At 33.3% G+C, this 15,520-nt stretch overlaps 1 protein-coding gene across 1 annotated transcript; it reads right to left on the bottom strand.

The window, feature by feature from the left end:
* Window positions 1-7,516: 7,516 nt before the first annotated feature.
* On the bottom strand, window positions 7,517-14,926 carry LOC127125636 (signal recognition particle 54 kDa protein, chloroplastic). The gene is made up of 15 exons (XM_051054418.1): window positions 14,669-14,926; window positions 14,456-14,597; window positions 14,264-14,331; window positions 14,058-14,159; window positions 13,115-13,267; window positions 12,944-13,021; window positions 11,643-11,768; window positions 11,432-11,534; window positions 10,891-10,991; window positions 9,375-9,512; window positions 9,150-9,293; window positions 8,844-8,919; window positions 8,556-8,641; window positions 8,307-8,432; window positions 7,517-8,077 (listed from the first exon to the last, which is right to left on the bottom strand). The coding sequence occupies exons 1-15, from the start codon at window positions 14,795-14,797 to the stop codon at window positions 7,964-7,966; spliced, it is 1,686 nt and encodes a 561-aa protein (XP_050910375.1). The 5' UTR covers window positions 14,798-14,926; the 3' UTR covers window positions 7,517-7,963.
* Between the last annotated feature and the right edge of the window lie 594 nt (window positions 14,927-15,520).

Raw genomic sequence — 15,520 nt, 5'->3', positions numbered from 1 at the left:
AGAAATTTGCAAAAAAAAGGTGAACCAATTGATTCATAAAGACCATTAATCGATTGGTGTAAATGTTTTTTTTAAACTTAAATGCAAGTTTGTAAAAGTTTATATCATATAATTATCATACTTTAATGCACATAAGTCCTTTTGCAAACAATCATAAACATAAAAATTGTAAACATAAAAAATTCAAAGTATCATAAAAATTATATCATGATTAACATAAAAAAAATATAATGGTCATTAAATCATGTTGTCACACAAATTCAAAGTATCACCATAATAATTTAGAAAAAATTCAACTGAATTTTAAACATTTAGAAGAATGGGGTATAAAGAGATGTACATGAAATTAAATTTACTGAACTATAAAATAGTCAAAAGCATGCATGCACATTTGATTTTCTTTATGATCCATGAATCTTTGTGAATGATCCCATGTCTCATTCATCCAAGATTCCCAACTTGCGTTGAATTTTGTAGAACGGTTCTTTTGGCAATGGTCTATTGAAGATATCTGCAATTTAATTACGAGTATCCACAAAAGTGACTTCAATATCTCCTTGTAGAACATAATGATCACAAAGGAAATGATGTCTGATGTCGATGTGTTTTCTTCCGGAATGCATGACTGGATTCTTTGTAACATTGATCGCACTTGTGTTGTCACATCTTAGGGTGTGTTTGTTTCAAGTTATAAAATAACATTCCCGAGAATATGATATTAGAAATGCAATAATCTCACATTTGCTTCAAGTTTTTAAAAATTGTTCCTGGATATTCTTTATTCCAAGAATTTATTTTACACATGGTTTTTTCTTTAATTTTTCCCATGTTAAAGGGTGGGAACCCATAATTCCCATGGGAATAAAGTCCAACTAATTCTAACTTCCCACTAATACTCACATTTATTTTTATTTCTATTTTTATTTTTATTTTTTATAATTTTTTAATTAAATTAAATTCGGTGACATTCCTTGGAAATCTAATATTTGGCCAAACACGTGCATAGGAATATTATTCCTGGAAATAATAATCTTGGGAATATAATTCCAAGGAATGTTATTTTATAACTCGAAATAAACACACATTTAATGGTATGCATCCAAGATCAATTCCATAGTCACGAAGTTGTTGCTTAAGCCACAAAATTTGAGCACAACAACTACGCGCTGCTATGTATTCTGCTTCTGCGGTACTAAGAGCAACACATGCTTATTTCTTGTAGGACCAAGAAACTAATGCATTTCCTAGGACGCGGTAAGTTCCACTAGTGCTCATTCTATCAGTTTTAAAACCTGCATAATTCAAGTCAGAATAACCAACTAAATCACATATACTACCTTTTGGATACCATAGTCAAAGATTTCTTGTTCTTTTTAGATACTTCATGATCCTCTTTACGAGTGTGAGATGGGATTCCTTTGGATTTTCTTGAAAGTATGCACAAAAACAAACATTAAACACAATGTCAGGACGACTTGCCATCAAATAAAGTAATGAACCAATCATACCTTGGTATTTAGTGATGTCAATGGAAACACCGGATTCATCTTGATCTACATATGTTTCGAAACTCATTGGAGTAGCCATCTCTTTACAATTATCCATATCAAACCTTTTCAACAATTCTTTACAATACTTGGATTGGATTATGAAGATTCCATTCTTTAATTTCTTAATTTGTAGTCCAAGAAACTAATTCATCTCACCCATCATAGACATCTTGAACTCTCCTTTCACCATCAATGAAAATTCTTCACATATATCTTTGCTTGTTGATACAAATATGATGTAGTCAACGTAGACTTGAAACAATAAAGTATGATTTTTATTTTTCTTCATAAACAAAGTATTATCAACTTTACATTTTTCAAATCCTCTTTCACATATAAAGTTTCTAAGTATATAATACCATGCTCTTGGTGGATGCTTTAAGCCATAAAGAACCTTTTTCAACTTGAAGACATCTGAAGGATTCTTGAAATCTTCAAAATCGAGAGGTTGTTTGGCATAGACGTCCTCATTGATGTATCCATTCAAAAAGACACTTTTAACGTCCACTTGGAATAACTGAAAATTTGATGAACACACATAAAGTAATAAACAAATAGCTTATAACCTTGCAACCCGAGTGAATATTTCTTCAAATTCGATTCCTTCTTCTTTATAGTAACCTTGAGCCACCAATCTTGCTTTGTTTCGAGCATTTATACCATTCTCATCAAGTTTATTCTTTACTGAAATTCTAGTTAACAGACTTTCGATGTCACACGGGATGTTATGACATCTAATTCTGCGTAGACAAGAATTATGCAGAACTTAAAAAGTAAGTGCAGTAAATAACACAGGGAATTGTTTACCCAGTTCGGTGTCACACACACCTACGTCTGGGGGCTACCAAGCCAGGGAGGAAATCCACAATTAGTAGTATTAATTCAGACCTTAAACCAACTGTTTAATCCTATAACTTAATACATACCCAATGCAATTTCAATCTTACACTAAGATCAGAGTTCCTACTCACTCCCCCTCAATCACCTCAGTGATTACAACCTTTAATTAGATTAAAGTAAATGGTGAAGTCACACTTCAAACAACTCTTGATTGTGCTTAACAGCTTTAATCAAGATACACAACACTCACGCTTAAAAGCTTAGAGTGACACAACACTTACAACTCAATGAACACCCTAGTCCAATGCAATCATCTAGGAGATAATTGTTTGGCTCACAAGATACACCTAATACAAGACACACACAAATACAGCAGTGAAGTATATGGAACAATAAAATCTTCACGCCTAAAATCCCCGAGTTCTGAATGAAGGATTGCCATCCTTTTATATTGCAGTACTTGAGCCTTGTACTTGTATTTCCTGAAATTAAGGTTAAGCAAGTTAACCTAATTTCCACATATTAAGGTACTAACAAATAGGCTATTTGTTAGGTTCATTAATTGTAGCTTAGTTGTTAGTTTCCTGGTTTTTAGCTCAGCTGTTGGATTCCTGAAGAATGGCCTGAGAAAAATGCTGAAACAGAAAAACTAACCAACCTACAATTTAGCATATGTTGTCAGGAATGAATGTCACAACATTCAGTTTGACGTCCAAAGCATAAACCATATGCTAAGTCTGTTATTTTCCTGAAAACAGACTGTACAAAATGTTGTACTGTAAAGGACCACTCAGTCCATACTTCAATATCAGCTTACATTAATAAATGTCAAAACATCCAATTTGACATTTACACATAGAGCCTTATGCCATGGTCTGTTATCCTCCTGAAGAACAGACTGAGATACACACTGAATTGTAGCAGACAACCAACCTGCCTATTTTTCAGTATATGCTGTCAATGATGAATGTCAGAGCATCCAGTTTGACATTCAGACAGTAGGCCTTATACCAGGTCTGTTATTCCCTTGATAAACAGACTGAAATTAAATACTGAGTTATAACAGATAACCAACTGTTCTATACCTCAGTATCTGCTGTCAGGAATGAATGTCATAACATATAGTTTGACATTCTATAAATCTTGTATTAGCTAAACCTGCAGCATACTACTCAAGTATGTCATGACATCAGTCAAGACATCAGAGTACAGTTAGATGTTCTAACACACAATGCAGCCAATCAAACATCTCCAGCACATGTCATGACATCAGCCAAGACATTAGAGTCCAGTTAATGTTTTAACATAAAATGCAGCCAATCAAACATCTACAAACTCCCCCTCTGGCAAATTTTTGGCTAAAACAACTTGGCATCACAACAGAGTTCACAGCAGTGGAAAACACACATCTAGCAGGGAAATTAACCTAGCTAATACACTCAGAGCAGCAGCACACTCACCACAGATAGAAGTTAAATAAAAACTTCACATATCAGCACACATACACTCATCACAGCATACATAAACACACACAAACACACTCATAGAAGTGGAACATCATCTGCAACACAACCTCTGGATTAGTATTATAATGTCAACCTTTGACTTTAATTACATAAACTATGTATCAAAATGTATATTTCTTTTAAAAAAAAGGGGCTTAATGGTCCAACGAGTAAACAAGAAAACTAATAGTTTTTAATTGATCTAGAGAATTTGATTTAGAAGGTCATCAACTGATTCATCGAGAAGGAAGAAGGACGATGAATTCATCGTTGTTTAAATTAAAATTATAATTTGTTATCCAATCTATACAACAACTGTTTTCAAATCAAATATGATTGAATTTGAAGTGTCAATCCTTTTATGTCATTTTTATGATTCTACGAATTAAGGTTGAAATTTTTTGATCATCCAAACTCTATTGACGCACCATATCTATTAAGATTTAGAGCCACTATCTACCACTAGATTTGTAAGTCGCTATAGTCAAACTAGTTCCAGACCATGTAACATCGTCCATACTTCAGTAATGAGAGCATTACACACACCAATTTTACGAGCATAACCTCTTCACCCGACTCCCTAAAGAAATTCTAAATAAATCTTTGCAACTCTGACTATGAACATAGAGCTTTTATAAAAACAATCACAATTGAACTTAATTCAATTATATCCAAATGTTGTCAGCGAGCATGTCTGGTAATTCTTCTAAATACATTTCTCAATCTCTCATCATAAACATGATTGTTTCCGTCGACTTGTCAGAACGCTGAAACCCCTCCTAAAAAGAAAATTCTCATGTTTTAATTCTAGAGGTACCAATAAAATGTCATAAAGATGACTCATAGAGCATTCCATTAAATTTTATTGACCATGTATCGGACACTTGATATGTATCACTATTAGTAAACTCATATATATATATATATATATATATATATATATATATATATATATATATAACTTAAATGCATTTTTGATTTTATATTTATATTTTTTTTAACTTTTTAGTTATCTTTTAAAAAAATGCAGCTTTTTGTTCATCAAAAATTCGTAGTTTGTGTGTATTATCATGGGAGGTGATATGTGTAACACCTCGTTTTCTTTAAATTATTTATTTAATTAAATTTATGCTTTATTTATTTGTTTAAATAATTTTTATATGCATTGGATTGATTATTTGATATTTGGGTTGTTTATGCTATGTTGGGATTGCTAGAAAAGTGTTTAGTTATTTAATTAAATAATTAGATAATTAAATAACAAATAGAGGTTTTGGATGGAAAATAGAAACTATGAAGAAAATAAGATAAATGGTGAGAATTATGATAAATTGGGGACAATGTACAATTATTAGAAGATTAAATTAGTTTTTTTTAATAAAAAAGGATTAGAAAATCTAATTAGTTTTTTTTTAATAAAAAAGGATTAGAAAATCTAATAGTGATCGGTACATATCATTTTGGGACAAGAGGAAAGAGGCAAAGTAAGAGCAAAGTGAGAACAATGGTTTGAGGGGAGATCGCATAGTTTAGAGTTGTTGTTGGAAATCTAAGATAAATGAGGGTTACTCTAAATATGATGTGTTGCAGTATAGGTACCTAGATATCCTTAATCTCCATTAGATTTTCTCTATTTTCTTCAATTGATTGAATGTTTGATAATATGGATGAAACTATTATGATAAAATGATGTGATTTATTGAATTTCGTGTGTTGATTTACCATAAAAAATAGATGTTTCTAATCATAAAAGTGACATGAGTTGTGTTCATATGGTTGACATGAATACGATGAATAAAGTGTTAAAAATTGTGATTAATTGATGAAATTGTGTGCTAGTCGATATGTATGTGATGTTGCGATGAGACATGTTATTTCTCTGACGTTTATGATCGATTGGAGGGTCTGGGATGGAAAATCGGAGTTTTGAACTGAACTCGATAGCATAACACGAATTTTGCTTTTGTAACACAGGTGACGGACGTCACTGCGTGACGACATGGTCGTCGTGCGCCTTAGGATAATGGCGGGTGTCAGCGGTTTGACGGGGAGACCGTCATGGTCTCCAGGCAAGTGTTGAGTCTTGTCGGCCGTCATAGGAGTGACAGTTGGGGAAAAGGGGTATTGACGGGCGTCACACAGGTGACGAGTTGCTCATCATCGTGTCAGTGGATGCGCTTTGGCCTGCTGAGTTGAATTTTTGGTGTTGTTTTATCGTGCAGACGATGTTTGACTATTGTTTGGTGTATTTTGATGAATTTTTGTTGATTAATTAATTTATTTAATTAATTTAATGATGTTAAATTGTGTTGATGATGAGATGATAATGTGATGAACATATAATTGAGATTGTGGTGGGTACTCCAATTGTGGGAACTACTTGATGTTGTTGTTTACAGTTAGATGTGGAACTGTAAATCTGTTGTCGAGTTGTTATGGTTGTGCATTATATTGTACATGCATCATATATTATCGTTGTTGTGAAAGAGACGAATCACAAGATTAGATGTTGGGACTAGTGATTTGTCAGGAGCTCAGATGACGAAGCTCGGGTTCAGATATTGGGACCCGATTCGTATGAAGAATATTTGTTGAGTTTATACCACATGCATGAGTTGAGTCGTTGTTGCATTGCATTACATAAAGATTGTGAAGATGAGTTATTTTGGATGGTATTGAGTAATTTTCGTATTGATTTATGTAATTGAAATGTATGAAAATGTTTTGCGTGTAGGCTATCCTTGCATTCTTTTGCACTATAATATATTTTGAATGTATTCTCACTCCTTTATTTTGTTGTGGTTTTTATGCTCCTTCTTGGATACAAACAAACAGGTAAATGAGTATCTACTTTAAAGTTGAAAGATGACGTTAAAGCTATCATACATTTTCTGTTTTATGCATCTTACATTATCGTTGCTCTGATCTATAACACTGAACGAACGAAACATTATATTTTGTTTTATTCTGAATTATTGTTACGAGATTAATTGTTATATCTCCTAGTTTTAAGTTGTTTTGATGTTGAAGACATATTGTCCTAATTGAATTTAATTTTAAATAGAAGGTATATTTGAACTTTTGGCAACTCTGTCCCAAAATTATATATTAAGATTTTTAGATTTAAAATACCATATTTAATTGAGAGGAAAAAAGGAAATAAAATAAGGATTTAATTACTATACACTATCAGTATAAAAAGATTTACACTGTCGATTCATCACCATCACCCGTTTGTATTATTTTATAAATTTTTAAAATAAAAATAAATTTATTTCAATATCCAACATATAGGTTTAACTGACAGTGTAAAATTCTTTTACATTATCGATGAATTTCAATTAAATCCATAAAAGAATCTAACATATATAGACTAGTTATTTTAATATATATCAATGTCACGCTTTTTAGAATGAAACTGTTAAAAAAGAAAGGAAATTTGCCTATTTATTATCACCAATTTTTGACAATTTAGCATCCATCATTTCATCGCATTTCTTGAGCTCTTACTCACCCCTTTCTTTTGACAAACTTGTATAGTTCACTAAATTAAAAAGAGGTCCAATTTTTTCATAAGAAAATTTACATAAAACTCACCCAATAAGTGTTGAAAAGAATGTCTGACGACACAAAACATTGCTATCTATTCATTCAAATACCCAGAAGAGTTAAATTTATTACAAAACAAACAGAGTGCAAGGACCTGGTCTAGATTGCGGGAAATCTCCATTGAAGATTCTTAAACCATCTTTTTTCGAATTACATGCATTTGATTTTGGCCATCCATTATATGCATTTCAAAAATTCAAATGAGATGACAAAGTCAAGCTTGCAAGTTAGAAAATCAAATACTTCTTATATTTGCACATCCCGCGCTTACATTCCATTTCTGCCTAAATTTCACCAGCGAAACAACACTCGCTACTATATGAATTGATCTAATAATGGAAGGCAATCATTTTAGCTTAAGAAAGCTAAATCAAACCAGTTGATTGCTTGCGACTTGTTGATCCAAATAACAAACTCTCCTACCATATTTATTGAGTGTCAATCATCTTTAGAAAATTTTCAGTTTTTGCTCCCAAATCCGCGAGGAGCTGGCAACGAACTCTTCGAAGATCGGCCTTTAAATAGCCTTCTTAAACCTCCTTTCTTTCTCCTCCTAGCAGTGCCAGGTGGAGCCTAATTTGTGCAGAATACAGAAAGCAAAACACATCAAATATTTGATACACAGCATGCATAGACACGAGCACAATATTCACCAATAATGATTTTGCACTTTGTTCTTTATTTCTTTTCTTTCTCACCATTTTTTTAAAGATTCAGATTGCAAATTATTTAATTACTTCACTAGTATATTTTGTGGCTAAAACCATGTGGAATGTTAAAACTAGTATAAGTAACGAATCACCTTTTCGTCTGCTTTAAGTGCTTCCTCAAGATTACTAAGTGTTGGCATTGATCCACCTTCCATTACACCCATTAGCTTCTTCATCCGAACACGCATTTGAAATAGTTGAGCTACGAGTTGGCTTACCTAACATTGTAGTTGTGCATTTCTCAAAGTTAGAATGATGTATATGACCAGTACAGAAACCGCAGCTTCAAAAGTCGCTAAGGCAAAACAAGAAAAATTTGAAAGAAAAATCATTCTGCTTACCTGCTGCTCTGTCTTCCCTGATTCCTGAGCAACTCTTTTCCTCCTGACAGGGGATTCTGCTAACAGTTCTGGCTTTCCCCTTTCCTCTGGAAATAAACAAGAAAGGCTGGTAAGCAAAATGAGTTTACAGAAAAATTATGAATGATTGAAAATTGAACCAGATTATGACATTTTTTATTTACTCAAGACATACTCCCATGTTAAGAAACAAAGATACATAAATATAAATATGATCGAGTCATTTTTGTTTCCCAGATATGAATGCATTTATTAGTATATAGAAAGGACCAGGGGTCATTGCTTCTATTATCACTTCCATAAACTGCAAATTCTTCTCTGCTTCTCGAATTTGAGCAGGAGTAACCTGTAAGCATGCAGATGAGATGATAAATGTTCACAAATATATAATCAGGACTGGAAATCTAGTAAAAATTTGTAAATGCAATAATGCTCAATTTTAAGGTTCATAGACCAAAATTGGAAAATTGTATATAATTGACTACTTTGTTCCCAATTGCTATAAGCTACCAAATGCATGAAATTGTCATAAATAAAAATAGAAATATCTAGGATAGCTCATATGATAGTTCATACCTTTGCCATACCAGGAATCATCCCAAGGACTCGAGACACAGAACCCATTTTAGCAACAGTACGAGTTTGCTTTAGAAGATCATTAAAGTCAAACTTTGCACTCATGATTTTCTTTTGCATGTCTTCAGCATCTTCTTCAAGCATCTATAATAAATGCAGTTCATAACTGAATATTCTATTTTTCATTTTTTATCAATGACAGTATAGAAATATAGTAAGACTTACAACTTCTTGTGCCTTTTCCACAAATGAAAGAACATCTCCCATTCCTAGTATACGTCCTGCCATTCGGTCGGGGTAAAAAGGTTCAAGATCTTCCATGCGTTCTCCCCGTCCTACCAGCTTAATTGGTTTTCCAGATACCTGTCATCATGGAATTACCCAACTAAATAAAACATATAAGAGAAAGGAGAGAGCTTCAAATGTTGGACTAAATCAATCACAATCCAATTTCAAATACGGTTTAGAAACCTAGGCAAAACTGTCACTTAAAAATTAACAAAATACTGGAAGACCTCTCATAGCTGAGGGCCAAAATCTATACATTCATAAACTAAAAGCAGCATCAGTATATTTTGACTCTGAAATATGTCTTCAAAATATATTTCTAATTCAATGTGATTCTAATAAATTATGGAAACATACATTTCAGTTGCAGATCCTTCAATGAAACAGCAGTTATTAGGAAAAATCTATCGGGGTTACCGTGTTTATCTCTCAGAAGATTTGTAAATAACATTTCCTTAGACACCTACAATCACTTATTAGAGGCGAAATGTTACACAATCCAGTTTCCCTAAAAGAATTTATTAACATTCAATTGTCAGTCAGCTAAGTTTTTTGGGAACATTTTACTATATCCGCACTCCACAAAAATTATTATAAAACTTTTTTATGTCATTTTCTAAGAAAACATCAAAGTCAGTGGAGGCTAAGCTGACAAACCGGTTCTTATGATTTCTAGCATTGTGCCAGCATAATGACAGGAACCAACCGGTATTGAAAGGAAAGATTGAAGGAAGAACAAAATCTTAATAGAGAACTCCTCTGTTTACAACTCTAGGCTGATTTGAGAGGGCCTCACATCTCCAAACAAATTATGAATCACTCACCAATTATCTTCAAATGGAATTCCTTCGTAATTCTTATTTATGGAGCTCCTATTTCTTTTAGTAATTATTACTACCTCTGTCCCAAATTATAAGACGTTTTGGGTGTTTCACACGAATTAAGAAGTACAATTAATTTGGTATCGGAAAGACAAATTATGTATGACTTTACAAAATTGTCCTTCTTTAATTATATAGAGCAGAAAAATTAAAAGAATTGAAAGAAGGAAGAGTAATAATAGTAGAGGGTATATTAGGAAAAAAATCATTAATGCTGTATTATAATTGTATAGTGACTTATAATTTGGGAGTTGGAACAAATATTTTTGGCAAAGTGACTTATAATTTGGGAGAGAGGGAGTAACAGACAAGAGGCCCATTAAGGTCTATATAAACTGACACAAAGTGTCAAAGCAAAATACAAGAACAAGAAGGAAGATAGGATTTTTTGGTCCACGTGCACCTATTAATAATATTGTTAAAACTAAAGGAACTACCTTTTAAGAGCTTGTAATGTTGAAAATTCTGGTATAGAGGATAAGAATCGGTTAAGACGAGAACCAATGCATGAAAGACTGAAACTAAAATATAAAATATAAACATTTCAGGAGCTAAGATAAAGACAAGCAAACCTCTTTGACACTCAAAGCTGCTCCACCTCTTGAATCACCATCCAACTTTGTCAAGATGGCACCAGTTATTCCAATCTCAAGATTGAAAGTAGTCACCAGAGCTGTTCACAAGAGAAAAAAATAGTAAGTCTGAAATTTGGGTTGGTTTTGGTTGTCATGGTGAAACTTTGGTCTGGTTTTGGCACAAAATTATAACTAAACCAAAGTAAATATTGTTCTTATGGTTTCTCAAGGTGCCATCTATGGACAAATGCAGAGACTAACTCCTTTGATGATATATGGCACATTTAATGGCTATCTCTCAAATGATGAAATTCCATACGCACAAGTCAAGGAACAAACCTTTGACCATATGCTTAAGGAACTTGAGCCGCTTGCCCCTCAGACCACACCAGTTTGGTTGTAAAAATTATGTTTAATAATATGCCAACCATTAATTTAGTATCAGTTTATAAATATGAATAATTTAGTTTTATAGAAACTATTTTCTTCTTCATGTAAAGGTAAATGAATAAACGCTTATAACTTCACTTCTGAATACCTGCTGCTTCTTGCCCTGTCATAGCATCCACAACTAGCAAAACTTCTGTTGGATTCAGTACCTGTTTCACTTCTTTTAACTCGTCCATCATAGCTTTGTCTATCTGTTTCATAATAAATAACAACGTTAATGAGCATGTGAATTTATTCAAACATTAAAAATATCAGAAATAATTATTCATTATAAAGTTTCCAATTATATGAAGAATTACCTGCAGCCTACCAGCAGTGTCAACAATAACCACGTCAATTTTCTTCTTTTTGGCCTCTTCAAAACCTTGTTTAGCAATCACTGAAGGCTTAACATCGGTACCTGCTGCATAGACAGGCACATCCACCTGATACAAGCTATAACTAATTATAAATATGTAACTAGAAGCAAATAGAGAGAATACACGGTGAGGTAAGTCCAATAATGCTAATTTGATCTTGAATCTTGATATTAGATTCCTGATTAATTTGTTAAAACATAAGTCTCCTCCGTTTACTTTGTGAAAACATTTTCTGTTTTCATTTTCTAAAAGATGTTCATTTTAAATTGCTAATGAGATGTGAAACTCTAAAAATGAACAATTGTCTTGGAGAAAAGATGAAATGCTAGTTAGAAATGATGCAATTTTGAAAATAAAGAAAACAATCTTTTGACAAGTAAAACTAACACGAGTTTTAAGAAATAAGAAATAGAAAATGTTTTGACAAAGTAAACAGGGTCTAAGAATGATTCTGGCATTTCTCTTGTTTCCTTGTTAATTTTAGAGCCATACGATCATTAAGTAGGCTACAAGATGCTAAAGCACCCCTGTTAGGACTTAGGAGTCCCACATTCAGTAGATAAAGTGTTCAATGTGGTACTTAAGCCACGGGACTCTCCCACCCTATGGACTAGTCTTTTGGGTTGGACACTCCTCACAATTGGTGCTCTCTTTGAGAGTTTGACCACAGAAAGGGCTAATTATAGGCTGGATTAAGATACTCTACCCAATACAGATAGGTGAGTGAAGTTGCTAAAGAGGAAAGAGCTACAATTGAGTCAGTGCTGATAAGGTGAAATCCGCCGTGAAAAGGGATGGAAATGTTAGTACTAGTAGTCCCACAATGAGCGGGTAAAAGTACTTAATTTGGTACTTAAGCCATGATGCTCTCCCACCTATTAGACTAGTCTCTAGAATTGGGCTCTTCTCATGAGTTTAAATCCTAACAACCACCTATTCCAGACCAGTATAATTGTTGTAGCCCAGTAATCGTCTCATATCCCGACGGTAGTCTCTCCAATCCTACAAGGTACTTCATTCTTGATTATTATTTAATAATTAAATAATATGTTATAATATGCTAGAAAATTTTGAATAGCACACTCTTCATCAGTTTCATGCTAGCAAGCAACAACATACTTCTGCAGGCCCCATCCAGAAAACTAAATTAAATTATAAAATTAAAATGACATTGCTGACGATATTTAAATGAGGTGTATGCATCTTTAAAGAAATTGCAACTTGTAAACAGCTTCAGCTACCTGCTTGCCCAAAATAGTCAGCTGGTCAATAGCAGCAGGTCTGTAAACATCCCCAGCAACTAACATACAACTCTTTCCCTGATCAGGTTAATATGATTCGTTTCAATAAGGTGAAGGAACAAAAAACCATCAGAATGTGATAAAGCATGTGGAAAGAGATTGGAAATACACCTGTTTCTTGAAATAAGTTGCTAACTTTGCACATACAGTTGTCTTCCCAACTCCCTGGAGTCCAGCCAATAAAATGACAGTGGGCCCCGAATTGGCAAAAGTTAGTTCAGAGACCTCTCCACCCATCAATTGTACAAGTTCATCATGAACAATCTGCAAAACCCAACAATCAACACCCACTTTGTTCTCATACGGAACTTCAGTAGTTAAAGGAAAAAAACAAGTTGATGCTATTTCATCCAAACAAGTTCTCTCACCTGCACTGTAAGTAAATTACTTTTAGATGTTATCAAGAAAAACCAGAAATTTACACTCATTCGTAGTGTCGTGTCAACTTTCTACAGTAAACAAAGATTAGTTGCTGTAATTGTGCATTGCCCACCACACATTTCAAATGCAGTTTAAGACTTCCCAATTGTTTTGACTTTAAAAGCAAGAATAGAATCGGTTGAATTTAAACGCAATTTTAAGGCCGTTCAATTGAACCCTTGAAGCCAAAAACATATATACATATTTGAGTCTAAAAACATTGCTCTAAGTGAAACCAAAACGCATTCCACAAATCAGACACCAGTGTGGGAACAATGTGAAGTTGCACTTGCACTTGCACTCTACAATTTTCAGATGGTGATTTCAACAAACATAACAGAAATGTTAATACAGTAAGTTACTTTTTTTTTTGAAATCTTGATATCCGGCCTTGCGACCAACTAATACAAGGGGACTAATCCCACCGCCCACTTGCAGTGGCCCCGTTTAAAGCAAGAGCAAAGCTTTGTATGGACATGGCCCAATACAGAAACTTTTTGCACCTAGCAGGATTCAAACCTTAGACCATGAGAGGAGCACAATCTCAGGACCCAAGTCTTCGCCACTAGGCCAACCCCTAGGGGACGTTAATACAGTAAGTTACATGATGCAATGAGAAACGACTGAATTCAACCTTAACCAATTGTTGATCGGGTTTGACTCCTCGAGTGACTCCAACACCCACAGCTTTATCAGTAACAGATTGCACAAACCTTCTTACAACAGGAAGACTAACCTGCCAACACAATATCCATGCACATTATACTAAAACTAGCAAAAGCATACAAATTTCAACAAACAAACAAAAAAAATCCAAACAAGATAAATGTTAAATCTTACATCAGCTTCTAAAAGAGCTCTCCGAATATCTCGCATAGGCTCCACAATATTCTCTTTAGTCAAAACCTCTGCAAAACCAAATCAAAATCCACAAATTTCAGCATGTAAACATTAAAATCGAAGGCATTTCCAGCGTCCAACACTTATAATTTCTTAAGCAATTAGCGATTAAATAAAAACGGAATAAAAGACCTTCTCGTTTGAGCTTGTTCCAGGCAGATTCAAGACCAGATGTTAACTGTCCGAACATTTCAGCCCTGACAACAACCGGACGAATCATGTCCGTTCTTCTGGAAGTTAAGCTCTTGGACTGAACCAAACCCCATATCTCTCTCTGAAAGACACAGAACTGAATTAGGAAGTAGCGAATTACAAGAAAAGTAGGTGAGGTAGTAGCATGCTTACCGCGAAGGAATTCCGAAAAGAAATGGAAGAGGAAGGTTTGATAGAAGAGGAGGAGGAGGAGGAGGAGGCGGTGGTTCGATTGTGAGAGAACGGTGTCGACAAATGGCGGGATGCTAGTACTGCTTCCATATCCGCCGGCTAAGTTCAGTCGCTACGAAAACTGCTATCTGTGTTTTATTTTATCCACAACAACTGCCAAAGTATATCAAAGGATTACATTCCATAATCATTTTTAATTCATTTATTTAACTTTCTATACTCTCCTCTCTCCACGATATTATTATTATTTTATATCACATAAAATATATTTATTTGATACCACATAAAATATATATAAATTTGAAATTAAATATTTAATTATAAAATAAATAATAATCATATAAACTCAATTATATTAAATCATTATATAAAAAGATAATCCATAAAAAAAATAAAAAAAAATAAAAAAATAAAAAATAATATATGAAACTCTATTATTGAAAAATAAGCACCACTTTGTTTATGTCTACTTTATTTTCTTTGTCCAAATAGTCCTTACAAATGTTCCTCTACTCTATGTCTCTTTTGTTAAGATGTCATATATTACTTCAACAAAGTCTTTCGTTTTTTTTCTAAATCCAACAACAAAGTATGAACTTAGGATTTTATTTTTGATAAATTTAGAAACAAATAATAAAATTAGATATTGATATTTTTATTAAGAGAGGGAAATGTCATAGCAACAAAAATAAAAATAATGGAGTATTATAAATATTAAAAAAAATAGAGAGAAGAAGGTAGAAGAAGATGAGAATCTTTGGGTTCATTTGTTGTCATTTATAGTTTCCAACTAATCCTTTTTTTACTCCTGAC

This window comes from Lathyrus oleraceus, chromosome 3 (genome assembly GCF_024323335.1).
Source record: "Lathyrus oleraceus cultivar Zhongwan6 chromosome 3, CAAS_Psat_ZW6_1.0, whole genome shotgun sequence".
NCBI classification, from domain to species: domain Eukaryota; kingdom Viridiplantae; phylum Streptophyta; class Magnoliopsida; order Fabales; family Fabaceae; genus Lathyrus; species Lathyrus oleraceus.
Note: the sequence above shows the minus strand (reverse complement) of the source record. Positions and strands in the feature narration are given on the sequence as shown.